The sequence below is a fragment of the Mytilus trossulus genome, chromosome 4, assembly GCF_036588685.1.
Source record: "Mytilus trossulus isolate FHL-02 chromosome 4, PNRI_Mtr1.1.1.hap1, whole genome shotgun sequence".
Taxonomy (NCBI): Eukaryota; Metazoa; Mollusca; class Bivalvia; order Mytilida; family Mytilidae; genus Mytilus; species Mytilus trossulus.
In genome coordinates this window covers 10,945,156-10,963,332 of record NC_086376.1, presented here as the reverse complement: position 1 = coordinate 10,963,332, position 18,177 = coordinate 10,945,156, and the positions used below count along the sequence as shown (strand labels likewise).

General features: G+C 32.0%; 1 protein-coding gene across 5 annotated transcripts in view; it reads left to right on the top strand.

Annotated features, from left to right (window-relative positions):
• The window catches only part of LOC134714656 (regulator of G-protein signaling 12-like), a 49,929-nt gene that overhangs the window by 12,462 nt on the left and 19,290 nt on the right, over window positions 1–18,177 (top strand). For all 5 annotated transcript variants that reach the window (XM_063576090.1, XM_063576087.1, XM_063576089.1 and 2 more), the window contains one exon: window positions 130–2,477. In XM_063576090.1, the coding sequence (XP_063432160.1) occupies window positions 138–2,477 (2,340 nt within the window). In that variant the 5' untranslated portion in view covers window positions 130–137. The remainder of the gene's footprint in view (window positions 1–129; window positions 2,478–18,177) is intronic.

Below are 18,177 nucleotides of genomic sequence, written 5' to 3'. Positions count from 1 at the left end.
CTATTTGATCATTGACACATTATTATTTTTTGAATTAAGAGAAAAAGTTTACAAGCGTTTAAATAATGATTAATATTAACATCAATGTACATGTTTACATGATCTTACTCATTACTTTTATCTTTTTAGAGATCATTATGTATCCTCAACAAAGTCAGCAAGGGTCAAGTGGAGGACATCCTAAACGTCGGAAAAAGCGACCAATACATGGCCTTAGAGTAGTAGAGGTTACAAGGAGTAAAAGTGGATATGGATTTACAATTTCTGGTCAGCATCCGTGTGTATTAAGTAACATTGTTAAAGACAGTCCAGCTGAATATGCTGGGTTAAAAGCTGGCAATTATCTGGTAGCTGTTAATAATTTAAACATAGCCAAAGCTCCTCATGATGATGTTGTACGCATGGTAGGAACCAGTACAGGTACTCTGCTCTTACAGGTGGCTGAAAGTTACAATAGTTCAGATTCATCTGATGAAGAATATCATCATAGGACTAAAGCTAGATATCCAAATAGAATCCGTCAAAGACATGGATCAAAACATGGTGAAAGAGTTTTAGGGGAGTGCAACCAAAGAGAGAAACATAATTCTCAGGAACATAGACACAAAGAAACACACTTTGCCAAACCAGCCGATACCAAAGGTGCCATATCTAGGTCAAGAGCACGCCTTCATACACCTGTAGGTGCTGAAAATACTGTGACACATTCTTCCAAAGATCTTCATCAGTTTGCAGGACCTTTACCTGTAGAGAGGCGTTCAGCATCTCAGTCCCGATCATTACACGTCACTCCAGTCATGCAGAGACCTCAGGCTAAACAAGCTATCGTAAAGAGTACAACCCAGAGTGCTCACTCATCCAGACAAATGGCATTCATGGGATCTAAAAACCATTACGGTAGTGTTGATCAAAACTTAAATGGTATGGCAAATGCCAAAAAATCATATGCAAATAACAGTATATCGTCTTTATTAAAAACTTCAGTTGCGAATACTTCAGCTAATAATGCCTTCATTGTTATGGACGATGATGATGGTGATGATGAAGAAAGTTTATTAAATCAGAGTTTTCATGAAACACGGGTTGTTGTTGGTTACATTGGTTCATTAGAAATGCCCAGTGATGCTGACAAGCCACATATTCGCATTCAGTCAATACGAAATGCAGTACGTAGATTGAGAGTTGAACAAAAAATTCATACTTTAGTATTAATGGAAGTTTCGGCAGATGGTGTCAAGTTAACAAACTGTATGGGAACAACTGTAGCCCATTATCCAGTTGATAGGATAGCATTCAGTGGTGTTACTCCTGATGACAAACGATTCTTTGGGATTGTCACATTACATTGTTCTAACAGTGACGAAACTGGAAGTGAAGCTGGTAGTCAGGATGAATCTGTTTCTAGTGGATCTTGTCATGTATTCATGGTTGATCCTGAAATCAAATCACATAACATTCATGCACAAAAAGCCAAGTCGTTTGGTATAACATGTACACCTACTCCAGACAGACATCATTGTGCAGAATTTCCTAAATCTGCTACGCCTGTTATTCTATGCATCAGTAATTTGTATAAAGATAGACCAGGAGTGTCTAATGACAATGAATTAGCTCTGTCTCAGGCTTTTACTGACCCTTCAAGAGCCCCACAGCGTACCGCTAGTAACAGCAGCAATAGTGATAGTGGACTAGGTTTTGGTAAGGAGGAACCTGGTTCTGAACGTGTATTGGTTGTGAACATGCCACCACCACCTGATCCACCGAGTCAGAACGGATGGAACGCTACAATTAACAATTCTGTTCACCATTGTTCACCTGATAATCATACTATACCTACTCCATGTCGTAACGTTCAGAAATCTGTCTCTATGCATGGGGAAGCATGCAATAGATTGAACCAGTCAACTCTTAGTGAAGACTGGGGCAGGAACAAGCGAAAAATAAATCCCAGAGCATTGCCTGATCGTGGGCCAAAGTATAATTCTACTGATGGATTAGAGAGACAAAATAGTGCAGAAAATCTGAGAGCTAGTATGAGAAGATTGATACAACAAAGACAACGAAGTGGTTCAACCATCAGTAGTGATCAGGAGTCAAATAGTTCAAATGTTAGTGACTTTCAAAGGTCGTTTTCACAACCTGATCTTCAAAAATCATCAACTTCTGCATTCAGTAAACACCTGCCTGACCAGAGTTATGGCTCTTGTCCAAACAATAGCAAAATTGACAATGGAGATGTTGAAGATGACAGATTAAGTCCAAGAGCTTTCTTACCCCCGCCATTTTCACAGTTACGATCTCCGTCAGCTCCTCCCACCTTTCATCGTGATGATAGTTTTGATGATATTCCTGCAGCAGAGACGAGTGGGATGTGTAGTCTGATAGAGAGATTTGAACAGGACCAGGCCTTCAGAATATCATCACCTGTAGATGTGTCACGTAGATACTCAGAAGGAACACCAAAACAACAAAAACAGGTATGTAGATGTGTCACGGAGATACTCAGAAGGAACACCAAAACAACAAAAACAGGTATGTAGATGTGTCATGGAGATACTCAGAAGGAACACCAAAACAACAAAAACAGGTATGTAGATGTGTCACGGAGATACTCAAAAGGAACACCAAAACAACAAAAGCAGGTATGTAGATGTGTCACGGAGATACTCAGAAGGAACACCAAAACAACAAAAACAGGTATGTAGATGTGTCATGGAGATACTCAGAAGGAACACCAAAACAACAAAAGCAGGTATGTAGATGTGTCACGGAGATACTCAGAAGGAACACCAAAACAACAAAAACAGGTATGTAGATGTGTCACGGAGATACTCAGAAGGAACACCAAAACAACAAAAGAAGGTATGTAGATGTGTCACTGAGATACTCAGAAGGAACACCAAAAAAACAAAAGCAGGTATGTAGATGTGTCACGGAGATACTCAGAAGGAACACCAAAACAACAAAAGCAGGTATGTAGATGTGTCACGGAGATACTCAGAAGGAACACCAAAACAACAAAAACAGGTATGTACAAAAAATGTAGATGTACCATGTAGATACTCTGAAAGAACAACAAAAGCAGGTATGTACAAAAATTCTAGATGTTTATTGTACATTGTAGATACTCTGAAAGAACAACAAAAGCAGGTTTATAGATCTGTCACGTAGATACTCTGAAGTAACACCAAAACAGCAAAAACAGGTAGTATACATGTGCAACTTGTTTTGTCTCACCTTCAGGAGTCAGTACTGCTTCCATATACTAACATGATTAATATCATACCTTTCTCAATATTCTGTTGATAAAATTTTATATCGAGGTTTCAAATCCCATCAGGCAAAATTGACTTAATTTGGCTATTTTAATTAGAGACTCTTGATCATGTACATTGTACATGATACAGTATCTCTATTCAAGAAGCTACACATCCTAATTAGCTTTCAAAGTTTTTGGTTTGTGTGTTCCTGTTAAAGCATACATGTGTATTCTTTACTTGTAATCTGTTATGACAAATGAGCATACAAAATTATATATATTTATTATGCTAATAAAATGTATCTACTATATAATGTATGTATGTAAAACAATCATACTTCATCATTTAAGTTCCAGATATGTATCATTTGAGAAAGTATGTCCAGATTTTTTAAACAAAAAATTTGTAAGGGTTCCGCGGAACCCAGTGTCTCGCCTACTTTTGCTGTAAATCGCAGGCTCAACAAAAATGAGGAAAAAAATCAATAAAAATATTCCTCTTGATACTATCTTATGATTGTAAGAAGCGTATGTCCAAGTTTGGTAAAAATTTAGGATAGTTAACGAATCTAATAAATTTTTTGAAAACTTTAACTGCAGACTGTATTTAATGTTAACTGGAAGAAAATCTAAGTTCACTTAAAAGTAAAATACAGAAAAAATGGAGTTATCTTTTTACAAAATTTACTTCTGCATACTATCTTATGATCATAAATAAGCTTCTGTCCAAGTTTGGTACAAACCCAGGATAGTTTAAGAAAGTTATTAAAATTTTAAAAACTTTAACCACAGAGTGAATGTTATGTTTCCCCACAGAAAAACTAAGTCCATCTAAAAGTAAAATACGGAAAAAATGGATTAATTTTTTTACAAAATTTACTTCTGGATACTATCTTATGATCATAAACAGGTTTCTGTCCAAGTTTGGTACAAACCCAGTATAGTTGAAGAAAGTTATTAAAATTCTAAAAACTTTAACCACAGAGTGAATGTTATGTTTCCCCGCAGAAAAAACTATGTCCATTAATAAGTAAAATACAGAAAAAATGAAATTTATTTTTACAAAATTTACTTCTGGATACTATCTTATGATCATAAACAAGCTTCTGTCCAAGTTTGGTAGAAATCCAGTATAGTTTAAGAAAGTTATTAAAATTTCAAAAACTTTAACCACAGAGTGAATATTTGTGGACGACGACGGAATGTAGGATCGCTTAGTCTCGCTTTTTCGACTAAAGTCGAAAGCTCGACAAAAATACATCAGATTGAGATACATGTAATATAATGATAAGTGGCAACAAGAATATTAAGACAACCATTTTGACATTAGCAGCATATTCTTAATTTTTTTTTTATAGATGTATTGTTACTTTAATTCTCATGATTATGGTGTATGTAAAATCTCAATATAATTTCAAAAAATTTGGACATATTGAATTCTCTTTCATGGAATATTTACCATTTACTCCATAATTAAGTATAAAATTTCTACAATTGTAAGTAATGACATGTACAATGATAAGTACAAATGACCAAGTACAATGTATATATAATCAACCAACACTCAGAAATTTATATCTTACGTCTTAAACTTATATTGAGGTTTTTCTGTGAGAAAATCCATAAATAATTTAAAGAAAAGAAAGAAAAATTTCCCACGTACTTGTTGATGTAAGTCTTCTGTACAAGTTTGATATATAAATAAATCATTTGTTTTGATTTTCTAGTAAAGAGTTGGTGTTTATAAGTAGTTGCTACTTATTAATTTACAAATTTCCTTTTTGTTACAACGACGATTTCCTGAACAATACAGGATATAACTGTACTCACAAATACCATACATGGATACAAACTGTTAAGACGGTTAATTTTACATGTTCACAACGGATTCATTGTTTTCATTTTGAAGGAATACTTTAATTCAAACTGCTTATGAGTGTAAATTTTTAAAATGTTTTATGTGGACAGTGATGATGAGGAAAATGGGGGGTCGGGGTCAAATGATAAAGTTGTATTAAGGAGAAAGGCGAGTCTTGATGAACCAGAAGATGAGCTTGAAGAAAGGCCTGTTGAGTTACGCACAGCATTATTTGAGGCTATGAACCTTGTTACTCCTATACCTCGTAAAAGACAAATATCTCCTGCTCAGTTACGTAGGTTCTATAGTCAGAGACGTACAACCAAATTGATTCAGTCTTTTAAGGTAGGTTTGCAAAAACATGCACGTTAGCCTAATACTAAAGCTTTGTAGTCGCTATTATACAGTACTTATACCAGACAGGACAGCTGGGCTACAAAAATATGTAAATCTTGCATCAAGAATTTAGATGTTCTCCACATAGTTTTGGACATGCATGCATTCTCAATATCAATGCCAACATGCATTGGTTTCCCTTGTTTGAGTTTGCTAGTTTATTGAAAATACTTCATTCTGTTTAATTTTTAAAGCATATTTAAAAAAGGAAATTTTTAAGTTACATTTGGTTCCATGAACTTGTAATCTAGGGGAAGTAATACATATTCTTTCCAGAGACATGAATATTGAATAGAGTTATCTTTCTTTGTAAGATCATAAAATCATGGTAAACTGATTATAAAACATTGTTTTGTCGACTGCTTTAACATTGAAATTGATATATGTGATGTCTAAGTATTGATCATCACTCACATTTAGTTGCTTTATTTTTTATGTGGTTTTTTTTCCTTCAAAAAATGACTGTGTCATTCATTTGTTGTCACAATAATCAGAACTGTCATAGGCATATTTGTTTATTTGCTTATAGTTTGTTGCAAGCTTAAGGCTTTCTTATTTTCTTAAAATAAGTTTTAGCTATAGTTTTGTCAGAAAATTTATTACATATTTCAAGCTATAAATAGAACTGTAAAAACTATTATACCCAGACATCTTTCTTGGTTCAAATGATTAATCTCCAAATTAACCTTAGAATAAATAATGAAAATTAGTGTCATAATATATACAATGATATAGTAATCTTTATAATTTATTTTCAGTGGGTTTACAATAAAGTTTAAAATGGTTGGATATTATCATTAATTATCTTCTTTTTATAGTACCTGATAAAGGGATTATTGTAGATTGGTGATTCTCAAATTAGCTCTTTATAATAGAATTAACATGTAAATAGAAATTTCTATAATCTCTGCTCAATTAAGATATTTTAATAAGGAATTGATCGAACATTGTCCTTTTGTCACCATTTTAACGCTGCATATTGATCAAGTGGTTCTCATTTGATCTAGAAAATTTATTTTGGAACTAGGGATATGTATATAGTTTATCATAGATTTACTAATGGCAAGATACAAAAAGGTTTGTTGTTTACATTTTGTAAAGTACCGGTATATTGAAATAATGTATTTGTCAATGATACTGCACCCTTCAGAAAAATAAATATCCAAATGTGACCTTGCAGAGGACTAAGTTTTGTTAGATATCATGTGACCTCAGATCATGACTTCAACAAGAAATACGCTTTTAAGAAATAAACAAAAACATCATCATGATACATGTACAATGTGCTTTTATTTATTGGCATCAGATTTTCTCTATGAACAATATCTTATATTTGTTGAAAAAAAATTATATAATTTTTTCTTTTAACTGCTATTGAAATAATAAGTCAACGAATAGATCGAAAAATAATTCTGACATGTAAAATATCCACATTCAGATGACAGTACAATTGGTTAATGACATGCAAGCTAAAATTTATATTTAAAAACATTTACAAGCTCCCCAGAGTGTAGGATTTATTATATGAATAACCTTAAGTATTCTGAGGATCATGTTTTGTGGAATAAAAATTTACTTATGATAACTAACTATCTTCAATCTGTCTTATACAACATTAAAGAAAGTAGCAAGTTTTTGGGACCATTGAATATATATTTAGATCCCCACTAACTGTTGGGAGTCCTTATAATGATTTATGTATAGATATATTTAGATCCCTACCAACAGTTGGGCAACTTCTTTTTCTCCATGGATATTAAGTTAAAAACCACAATCTTTAAATTATACTTGTACATTTGTTAAATAAATATTTGGTATTTGAATAATATGATATTGGTAACTTTAATATATTATAAATGTATTACCATGTAAGAATCAAATTAAAACTACAAAGATTTATAATGAGAAAAAAAGTATAATCTAATTCTATTTAAAAATGGAACTTTTATAATGATATTCTGAAATCTGTTGACTTTCTTAAATAAACTTGTGAATTACGTTTGTGTAAATATAATAACAAGAGATATGCCATGCAATAATATTAGCCAATTATTATAAAACTGGTGCCAAGACATGTCTAAATATACCTGACATATGATTTATGACATAAAGAAGGATGATTCCAAGTCTTTAATCAAAATATTGTCTGACAGAATTCCCCCTACTCAAATCTTACAAAGGTATTTGTTCTATCTCTAACTACTTTATGTACATGTTATGTATAGATATGGGTATCAAGTACCCAGCATTTCATTGAAGTTTTTATAACACGTCTGCGCTCCCCTGTGAATATTTAAATTATTGCCCAATCTTGTATTCATTGCACTGTTTATCAACATAAGTGTTAAGTCTTGTGTCAATTTGTTGTTTGAACAAATTCAATTAAATATTGGTAAGTTTTGTTGGTACAGTAAGCATTAATAATCCGTTCTATGTTAGTTTATATACATTCAGTAGTACTACAACTACAGTTCTGTACAGTGTTGGCAAATAACCAAGCAATCTATAATAGTTTAAAAACTTTATAATTGTATAATCTCTTATGATTTTAATCAATATTGGATTTGTAAACATGGGTATCTTTGATAGGCATCAGTAATGTAATAAGGGTTCTGACTTTGGAAAGAAGTCTAAGGTGGTGCATTTCGGAGGTTATCGTTGATCAGTAACTTTTGTTTGGTAGTCTATGAAGAAAGGTGGAGTCAGCATCTATTGAATGTGTTGATATATAGTGACATTGATGGTGTCATATGCTGTATAACTTCATTGAACTTTGAAATAGTGGACAACATTTGAATGTTTACTGCATGAATTCTGTGAAAGAAAATGATGGTGTTAAAGTTGTTACTGCTTAGTACCTTACTAATCAATCTAATGAAAACCTCTCACAAGGATAAGCTGTTTATAAAATAATGTGATCGCAGGGATTAGAAATGGCTGATTTGTTGAGCTGGAAGTCAACTTTAAGACCCTACCATACAATAGGTACGGGTAGACGTGCTAGGGTACCCATGGATTCTATATTTCGGCCAAGTACACCAGGGCCAGTGGAAACTGTTACAAAGGCTTTTATTGCGAGATTCCGTAAACAGGTAATCTTTTGTTTATGAAGAGAAGATGCATCATTGGAATTGGTTATTAGATTTATTTTATTAGTGTGTTTTGTGAAGGCAATAGTTTCTATTTAGCTAGTTTGAGTAGTCGATTGGAGAATGATTCATAAAAGATACAAGGAAATAAGAATTATTGACATGATAAGATGGATCTTTGATCTTTTCAATGTTCTAAGGTGTACGTTTCAAATGAGGGACAAAATATTTTCAAATTACTTCAAACCTGATCAACACTTAATCGAAATTTGAAAGTTTTAGAAACAAAACTAAGATAGTGTGTGTGTTAGTAAGTATTTGTTTTAAATAGTATATCCATAATCAGATAGGTTTTCAATGAATTAAATTTGATCTCAAATAATTTATAGTTGGATAAAAATACTGAAGTAGAGGTTTTTGCTTCTTTTTTTTTATCTCGGTGGTGGAGTGTGGGTAAGCAACAATACTTATATCTTTTTGATGATTATATTTAATTCTTATAAGCAAATAAAATGCCATGAAAATATTTTCTATGGCAATTGGAATATAATTATCATAGATTATCTGGAAAATAACTTTTCAGAAATTTGTAAAAACTGAAGAAAATTTGACTGAACTGTGATTGAGATGGTTTGTTGTCCTTCAATCTTTATTTGAAAATATCTTCTGTTTTAGATGTTAGTCAGATTAGGTTAATCCATTAATAAACTATTGAAAAATAAACAGCAATGAACTCTTTATTGATCAGTATGTTAAAAGAGTTTAAAAGGTACAAATGTATAACCATGATACAACGACCTGTATTTGTTAACATCCTTGTTCTTTGGTTTTTGGTAGATATCTACACATTGGTAGAGTGTTGTCTCATTGGAAAATTTACCATATCTCCTTTGTCATGTTTGTTATAAGTCAAAAGTAGTATAGTTACCTTGATCAGCACAAATGATATAGTACTTGAAATAAGAAAGTAAATTGTTTGATGCATGGCTGCAAAATTTAATGCCTCTCGAAAATTAGGGGTTTTTGCGTAGGGACAGAAATTAATCCTGTCAACAGGCCACATGCAGAACCCTCATAGTAATAATTGACAGCCAAAATTGTGCTAGGACCACCAGATTTATATTCTCTGTTGTCTGATTTTTTACAAGACAAAAAAAGATTTTGAGAGCCCTTAAAAAAAATCAAAAAAAGTCAACTAATGTTTGCTGACTTCAACCACATACAAGTTTTAATTGGTAAAGCCTAAAATTGTCTTGCGGTAATTTTGCAAAATTGAAAAAATAATAATGACCATCGAGGATCCTCCATGTATTATACCAAGTCCCTACATGACAGCAAAAAATCAGATAAACTAAAGACAACCAGACGATGTTCCTCAGATTTCGGACATACCCATACATAGCAAGTATACAAATAATATAAATTTAAACCTTTAAAAGTCACACTTGAATGTAAGCTTTAGAAAACAGTGATCTGATATTTGGGATATACTACTGTATTTACCATTTATCATGATCTGTGTATTGAATATATTGATTTAATGATGTCTATAAGTTTTATCTTCACTTTTTAACAGCTTGTGATATCTTCATGTCATTTATTTTCTGTATAATTCCATAAATGCTTGGTAAATTTGACTTGCCTGAGCAATGATAAATTATAATATCTTTGATAACATTTTCAACCTGCAATGTTAATCACCGATTCAAGTGCAGAAATTTTTACTACCATACAGTACTTAAAAGTCATCATGGTTATTGCATTATTATGAAAGTTGGTTTTAAATAAGCTTTTGAAACAAGAAACATGGTGTTTGGAATAGCTTGTATAAAGTAATAAACCTTGAATTACCATTATGAGGCTTTACTGATAGTTCTTCTTGAATTTGAAAAGTTTTGAATAAGTTAGCATAATGGTAATGAATTACATTGTAGTTAGTAGAATGGTTAAATACCTAGAAGTCTTTTTGTTATTTTTTCTGCAAGGTTGCTGTCTCATTTACTAAAACCCTTTATTCCCTTTTATTTATCTGTATATCTTTTTATCAATGTATTATTTAAATTCTATTGAATAAGTAATGGTCAGTAAACTATGTATCTATTCATGTCGAGAAAATAATGAAGGGTTATCCCTCTTTGATCTTTAGGAAAGGTTGAATGTTTCTTAATTTCATTCTCTATAATCATTTGTGAAGTTTTATTTTCACTTTCTAATACAACATTTTAAATATCTACATATGTGTATGGTAGCTGGGATACAAAAGTTTAAATTAACACTGTCAACCTTGTTCTTGCTTCTATCAACAAGTGCTTTGCCTTTAGGAAATGAATGAAAGAATTAGTTTATTGCAAAAGCATATATATATATATAATTCAAAAACATATGTTACATATATGACACAATGATAAACAGCAGAAAAACAACACACATGATACAATGTTAAATAATTATTTGACATCTCATTTTCCCTGCTGCATTTAGATATTTATGGTGCAAATGTAAATGAATGCAATCACTTTTGGACTGATATTTGGTTTTTGTTATACAACAGTTTTCTGTATGACTTATAGTGTTGTTTGGATTTAAAGAGACGTCTCTTTTGCTACTCTAGAAAATAAATTTCGACCATATTTGAGCTCTTTGCAATATTAGGTCCTAAATGGAGTTTATAAAGTCAGGCTCATACTTCCTGCATCTGTTTGCCCATCCTTTAAATGTTTCTTGTATTTTTAAAGAATAAATAATTACATCACACAATTCTCCAGTATATAGCTTGGAATATTGACTACTTAGATGGCATATCCTTGTAAAAAAATAATAGTTACTATAGACTAAGTGAAATTTAAGTTTTATCAATACCTGTAAAAAGTCTTTACAACAGAGGTTTTAACAGAAGTATTATCATGATTATACCTCTACATTTTATTTACTTTCCTGTTTTGGATGATTAATACATTTTTTTAGAAGGAAGCTTTTGACTAAGATAAATATCATGAATATTGTTTGTCATAAGAGATTTTCCTGTGTTTTGTATGGAATTCATGATAAAGATCTTAGTTATAGACTCAAAATAGTAATTTTTGGTCAAGAAATTTTGTCAGTTTCTGATTACAATCATTGTTATGTTGAAAATGGAGGTGTATTTGACAAAGGGAAGAAGGCCTTAATTTGGGCGCAAAATGGAAGATTTTAATTTGGTATGTAAAAACCTATATGTAGGATTTTCAAATAAACAGATTTGGATTAACAAAACCCATTTTCTTTTTGATGTTTATTTTAGTCATTTTGACAGCATACATATGAAATTTTACAGGTTTTTAGCCAAGCTACATATTTTTTTGCATTTATGAAGTCTATTTCCTTCTATTAGACATTGTCTATACCCTTTGACTCAATTCGTTTTAAATAGAAATATAGATATGGATCAGATACTCATTCTTACAATCAATTAGCCAAATTTTAGGTTGCTCTAATAAGGTTTTACTTTCTACATGTTCAGACAGTGGTGGATCCAGCAATTTTAAAAAGGGGGAGGGGGTTTCAACTACATGTCCTCATTCAAATGCATTGATTGTCCAACCCAGGACAAAAGGGGGGGGGTTCCAACTTCATGTCCCCATTCAAATGCATTAATCGTCCAAAAAAAAGGGGGTCCAACCCCAGGAAACCACAGCCCCCCTGGATCTGCCAATGTCAGAACAACATCGTTAATGTTCAGATGGGTCATACATTTTGTAGCTTGTTGATTTTTTATTTGTAAGATATTTATGCCCAAGTCCAAGTCGTAGGGTAGAGGCATAAAGTTATTACCCTTGTCTGTAATCATGTCTGTCCCACAACTTGTTTCTTTTCTCTTACTCAAGTTTATCTCAACCAAGTATTTTGAATACACAATGCTTATTACCACAAAACACAGATCAAGTTGTAATTATGGTGGAGTCACATTTGACGTTCTATGGTTAAGCCCCCTTACAAATGGGAATATTAATAAAAAAAAACATTTCCTTTCTCTAACTTAATTTTTCTTTAAACAAATGTTTTGAAACTAATACAATGCTTATTAACCACAAAGCTCAGTTCAAGAACAGTGTCTCTTTTAACCATTCTTCAGTTTTATCCCTTCATAATGTTATATGCAAGAGGGGGCTTAATCTGTGTCCCATGGGCACATTTACCTTTATTTTTACATATTTGTCGAGCCTTCGACTTTAGTCGAAAAAGCGAGACTAAGCGATCCTACATTCCGTCGGCGGCGGCGGCGGCGGCGTCCACAAATATTCACTCTGTGGTTAAAGTTTTTGAAATTTTAATAACTTTCTTAAACCATACTGGATTTGTACCAAACTTGGACAGAAGCTTGTTTATGATCATAAGATAGTATCCAGAAGTAAATTTTGTGAAAATAAAATTCCATTTTTTCTGTATTTTACTTATAAATGGACTTAGTTTTTCTGCGGGAAAACATTACATTCACTCTGTGGTTAAAGTTTTTGAAATCTTAATATCTTTCTTAAACTATTCTTGGTTTGTACCAAACTTGGACAGAAGCTTGTTTATGATCATTAGATAGTATCCAGAAGTAATTTTTGTAAAAATGAAATTCTGTTTTTTTCGTATTTTACTTATAAATGGACTTAGTTTTTCTGTGGGAAAACATTACATTCACTCTGTGGTTAAAGTTTTTAAAATTTTAATAACTTTCTTAAACTATTCTTGGTTTGTACCAAACTTGGACAGAAGCTTGTTTATGATCATAAGATAGTATTCAGAAGTAAATTTTGTAAAACGATAAATCCATTTTTTCCGTTTTCTACTTTAAATAGACTTAGATTTTCTGCCTGCAATATTAACTCTGTGGGTATACTATTTTTAATTTGTACCAAAGTTGGACAGAAGCTTGTTTATGATCAAAAGCTAGTATCTAGAAAGAAATTTTGTTTATATTTTGTACCTGTGTATCTGTATTTTACTTATAAATGGACTTAGTTTTTCTTCCAGTTAACATTACATCCAGTCTGCAGTTAAAGTTTTTAAAATATTTATTAGATTCATAAACTATTCTGGATTTTTACCAAACTTGGACAGATTCTTCTTACAATCAAAAGATAGTATCAAGCAGAATATTTTTATTGATTTTTTCCCTCGATTTTGTTGAGCCTGGAATTTATAGCAAAAGTAGGCGAGACACTGGGTTCCGCGGAACCCTTACAAATTTTTTATAAAAGTTTCCTAGAATAAATGAGGTTAAATTTTACAGAATTAATTATGATAATGTTTCTTTTGGCTAAGAGTAGCCTCAGTGGTAATATGTTGAAGTAGTCCAACTACTGCAACAATAGTGTGTCAACACTGAGGTTGGGAGTTTGAATCCTGCAAGTTGCACTGGTGTGCTGAGTACTGATTGTGGAGTTTCAAACAAACCATTCAATCAATTAACCTTCAGGCTATTAAAGAAGTATTTTCAACTGATTTTTATAGTTCGTTCTTTATGTTGTACTGTTATACCACTGTCCCAGGTTAGGGGGAGGGTTTGGGTCTCGCAAACATGTTTAACCTCGCCACATTATTTGTGGCTGTGCCTGTCCCAAGTCAGGAGCCTGTAAATTCAGTGGTTGTCATTTGTTTGTGTGTTACATATTTGTTTTTCGATCATTTTTTTTACATAAATGAGGCCGTTGGTTTTCTCGTTTGAATTGTTTTACATTGACTTATTGGGGCTTTTTATAGCTGACTATGTGATATGGGCTTTGCTCATTGTTGAAGGCCATACAGTGACCTATAGTTGTTAATGTCTGTGTCATTTTGATCTTTTGTGGATAGTTGTCTCATTGGCAATCATACCACATCTTCTTTTTTATATTAGTTGGATTTTCTTAGTTTTTATACGACCGCAAATTTTGAAAAAAATTTCGTATTATATTGCTATCACGTTGGCGTCGTCGTCGTTGTCGTCGTCGTCCGAATACTTTTAGTTTTCGCACTCTAACTTTAGTAAAAGTGAATAGAAATCTATGAAATTTTACCACAAGGTTTATGACCATAAAAGGAAGGTTGGTATTGATTTTGGGAGTTTTGGTCCCAACATTTTAGGAATTAGGGGCCAAAAAGGGCCCAAATAAGCATTTTCTTGGTTTTCGCACTATAATTTTAGTTTAAGTTAATAGAAATCTATGAAATTTTGACACAAGGTTTATGACCACAAAAGAAAGGTTGGGATTGAATTTGGGAGTTTTGGTTTCAACAGTTTAGGAATTAGGGGCCAAAAAAGGGCCCAAATAAGCATTATTCTTGGTTTTTGCACAATAACTTTAGTTTAAGTAAATAGAAATCAATGAAATTTAAACACAATGATAATGACCACAAAAGGAAGATTGGTATTGATTTTGGGAGTTTAGGTCCGAACAGTTTAGGAATTAGGGGCCAAAAAGGGACCCAAATAAGCATTTTTCTTGGTTTTCACACCATAACGTTAGTATAAGTAAATGGAAATCTATGAAATTTAAACACAAGGTTTATGACCATAAAAGGAAGGTTTGTATTGATTTTGGGAGTTTTGGTCCCAACAGTTTAGGAAAAAGGGGCCCAAAGGGTCCAAAATTAAACTTTGTTTGATTTCATCAAAATTGAATAATTGGGGTTCTTTGATATGCCGAATCTAACTGTGTATGTAGATTCTTAACTTTTGGTCATGTTTTCAAATTGGTCAACATTAAGGTCCAAAGGGTCCAAAATAAAACTTAGTTTGATTTTGACAAAAAATGAATCGGTTGGGTTCTTTGATATGTTGAATCTAAAAATGTACTTAGATTCTTGATTATTGGCCCAGTTTTCAAGTTGGTCCAAATCGGGGTCCAAAATTAAACTTTATTTGATTTCATCAAAAATTGAATAAATGGGGTTCTTTGACATGCCAAATCTAACTGTGTATGTAGATTCTTCATTTTTGGTCCCGTTTTCAAATTGGCCTACATTCTTGGGCCTCTTTGATATGCTGAATCTAAACATGTACTAAGATTTTTGATTATGGGCCCAGTTTTCAAGTTGGTCCAAATCAGGATCTAAAATTATTATAAAAAAGTATTGTGCAATAGCAAGTCTTTTCAATTGCACAGTATTGTGCAATGGCAAGAAATATCTAATTTCACAATATTGTGAAATAGCAAATTTTTTTTAATTAGAGTTATCTTTCTTTGTTCAGAATAGTAAGCAAGAAATATCTAATTGCAAGAATTTTTTTTAATTGGAGTTATCTTTCTTTGTCCAGAATCAAATTAAATCTTTGTTATATACAATATACAATGTATATTCACTTTTTACTACCAACTGATAAATTTAAATAATCTTTACCATTCAGTGATAACAAGCAGTTTTTTTTACATCTTAATATTTTATGATGTATTTAAATGAGTAGTTATTGTTGCAAACTCCATTAGAATATTTTAATTGAGATTAGTTTTGGAATAAGGGAAAGGGGGATGTGATTAAAAAATTGGGTTCAATTTTTCTCATTTGAAATTTAATAAATAAAAAGAAAATTTCTTCAAACATTTTTTTGAGAGGATTAATATTCAACAGCATAGTGAATTGCTCTAAGATTTTTAAGTTCATTAGAACACATTCATTCTGTGTCAGAAACCTATGCTGTGTCAACTATTTAATCACAATCCAAATTTAGAGCTGAATCCAGCTTGAATGTTGTGTCCAAACTTGCCCCAACCGTTCAGGGTTCAACCTCTGCGGTCGTATAAAGCTACGCCCTGCGGAGCATCTGGTTCAGGATTGAGTTACAGTTGTTTTCAATGCTTGCTTAATTTTAGATAATGCAAAAGCAATCTAAGTTTTAACATATTTAGTTATCTCATTCTAAAAAAAACCATGTAGAGTTATTTTTAGAACCTGTACAATTGTGTGCAGATCACATTAATCTGCAATGTCATAACATCTACTTAGTCGTTAGGATGTTTTACATTTCATAAACCAACATAATTATACACAAGAATAAATCGCCAAATCTATCCCATGTGGTCTTTATATTCAAAACTTTAAATACTTAAAAACATTTATTTAAAAATACCTGTTTGGAAAGCATTTACTAAAACATTTAAATTCTCTCATAGATATTAAGAACTATGGTGTCTTATAGTAATTGATCTAGTATATTGTTCCCTAGCCTTGGGACAGGTTTTTGCCATAATCGTTATATGACAAATGGTGTAATGTCTGACGTTGGAACCTTACAATAATTTGGACACAGAATTATATCTCCAAAATCGTTAAAAGCCAACTTTTAAATACCTGTATACTGTCTCTTATTTGAGTTACACCTTTCCGAGATATAACTTTAAATACAGTCACACATTTGACAGGCTAATTTTGTGAGATATGACGGGCCTAATGTTTATTTAAGGAATATCATTTGAACATTGTTGAGTATGTGTGACTATGTTTTGGAATAATATGCTGTATCTATGACTTGGGACAATACATTGACTTGGTGTTATCTGTGGTGTACAACTGATAGATTCTTCATAGTTGTGAAACAGTTATAGTATAAAAAGTTGTCAAAGTTGTCACTTTTTAATGTCCATAAGGAAATTGGCGGTGTCGCTGGACATGTTAATATTTTGCTTGGAGCTAACATTTAGTTTTATTATACAGTTACAAATGGGAAGTATTGAACTACACACAAAAATGTCCAGTGTACAATGTGTGGGACTAATGTAATTAATGAAGAAAATCTTGTAAACATAAACATCTCATTAGACATTGACATATTATTCACTTCATATTCTTCTAGGGAAGTATTTGGTATGGTTAAACATTTATAATGGACAGCAGTAACTGAGAAACAAATTTCATGCAATTATTGACAATTGTGTTAACTGATTGACATACTACATTTGTTATTTTTTTTCGTGACATCATCCTATTTAAGATGGAATTATTATAGTGTGTGTGGAATAAATTTAATAGAAAGAAAGTATGAATTTCTCATTGAAAGACAGGAAAAAATCTAATCCTATGAGTTTTAGTTTGAAAAATTTATATTTTCGTCCTTTAACTCCTGATGTTAGTGGGGCCTCTAGTTGGAGGCCGAGGAGGAAACAAGACTCTAGAAAACTGACCTTGACATTCTCTTACAAAGATTTTAATGAGTATATGAAGGTAAGATTGGGTGATATCAGATTTAAATTAAGGGTTACTATTTTTTGATATCACACTAAGGTTTACAAATTGTCTTGAGCTGCACAAATGGCTATCTGACAATCACCCTTTCTGTGTAAGCAGAATTTTTTTTTGATGGTTTTACATGATAAAACACAAACTTGAATCTAACAGGGAATTGTGATCAAATTTATGATTATTTATGCCATTAAAACGTATACCTTTTGTGAAAACCATTTAGGGTATAGATGTAGTTTAAAAATTCTTACAATAACACTTTATTCATCCTTCAGTCCACTTAGTTTCATGTGCTCAAGTCATTAATTAGGACCTTGGATTCTAGTATGAACTCTGTCATTGGTTAGCTGCTAAATCATTATGAGATATCCCTGGTTACTACAGAACTTCAG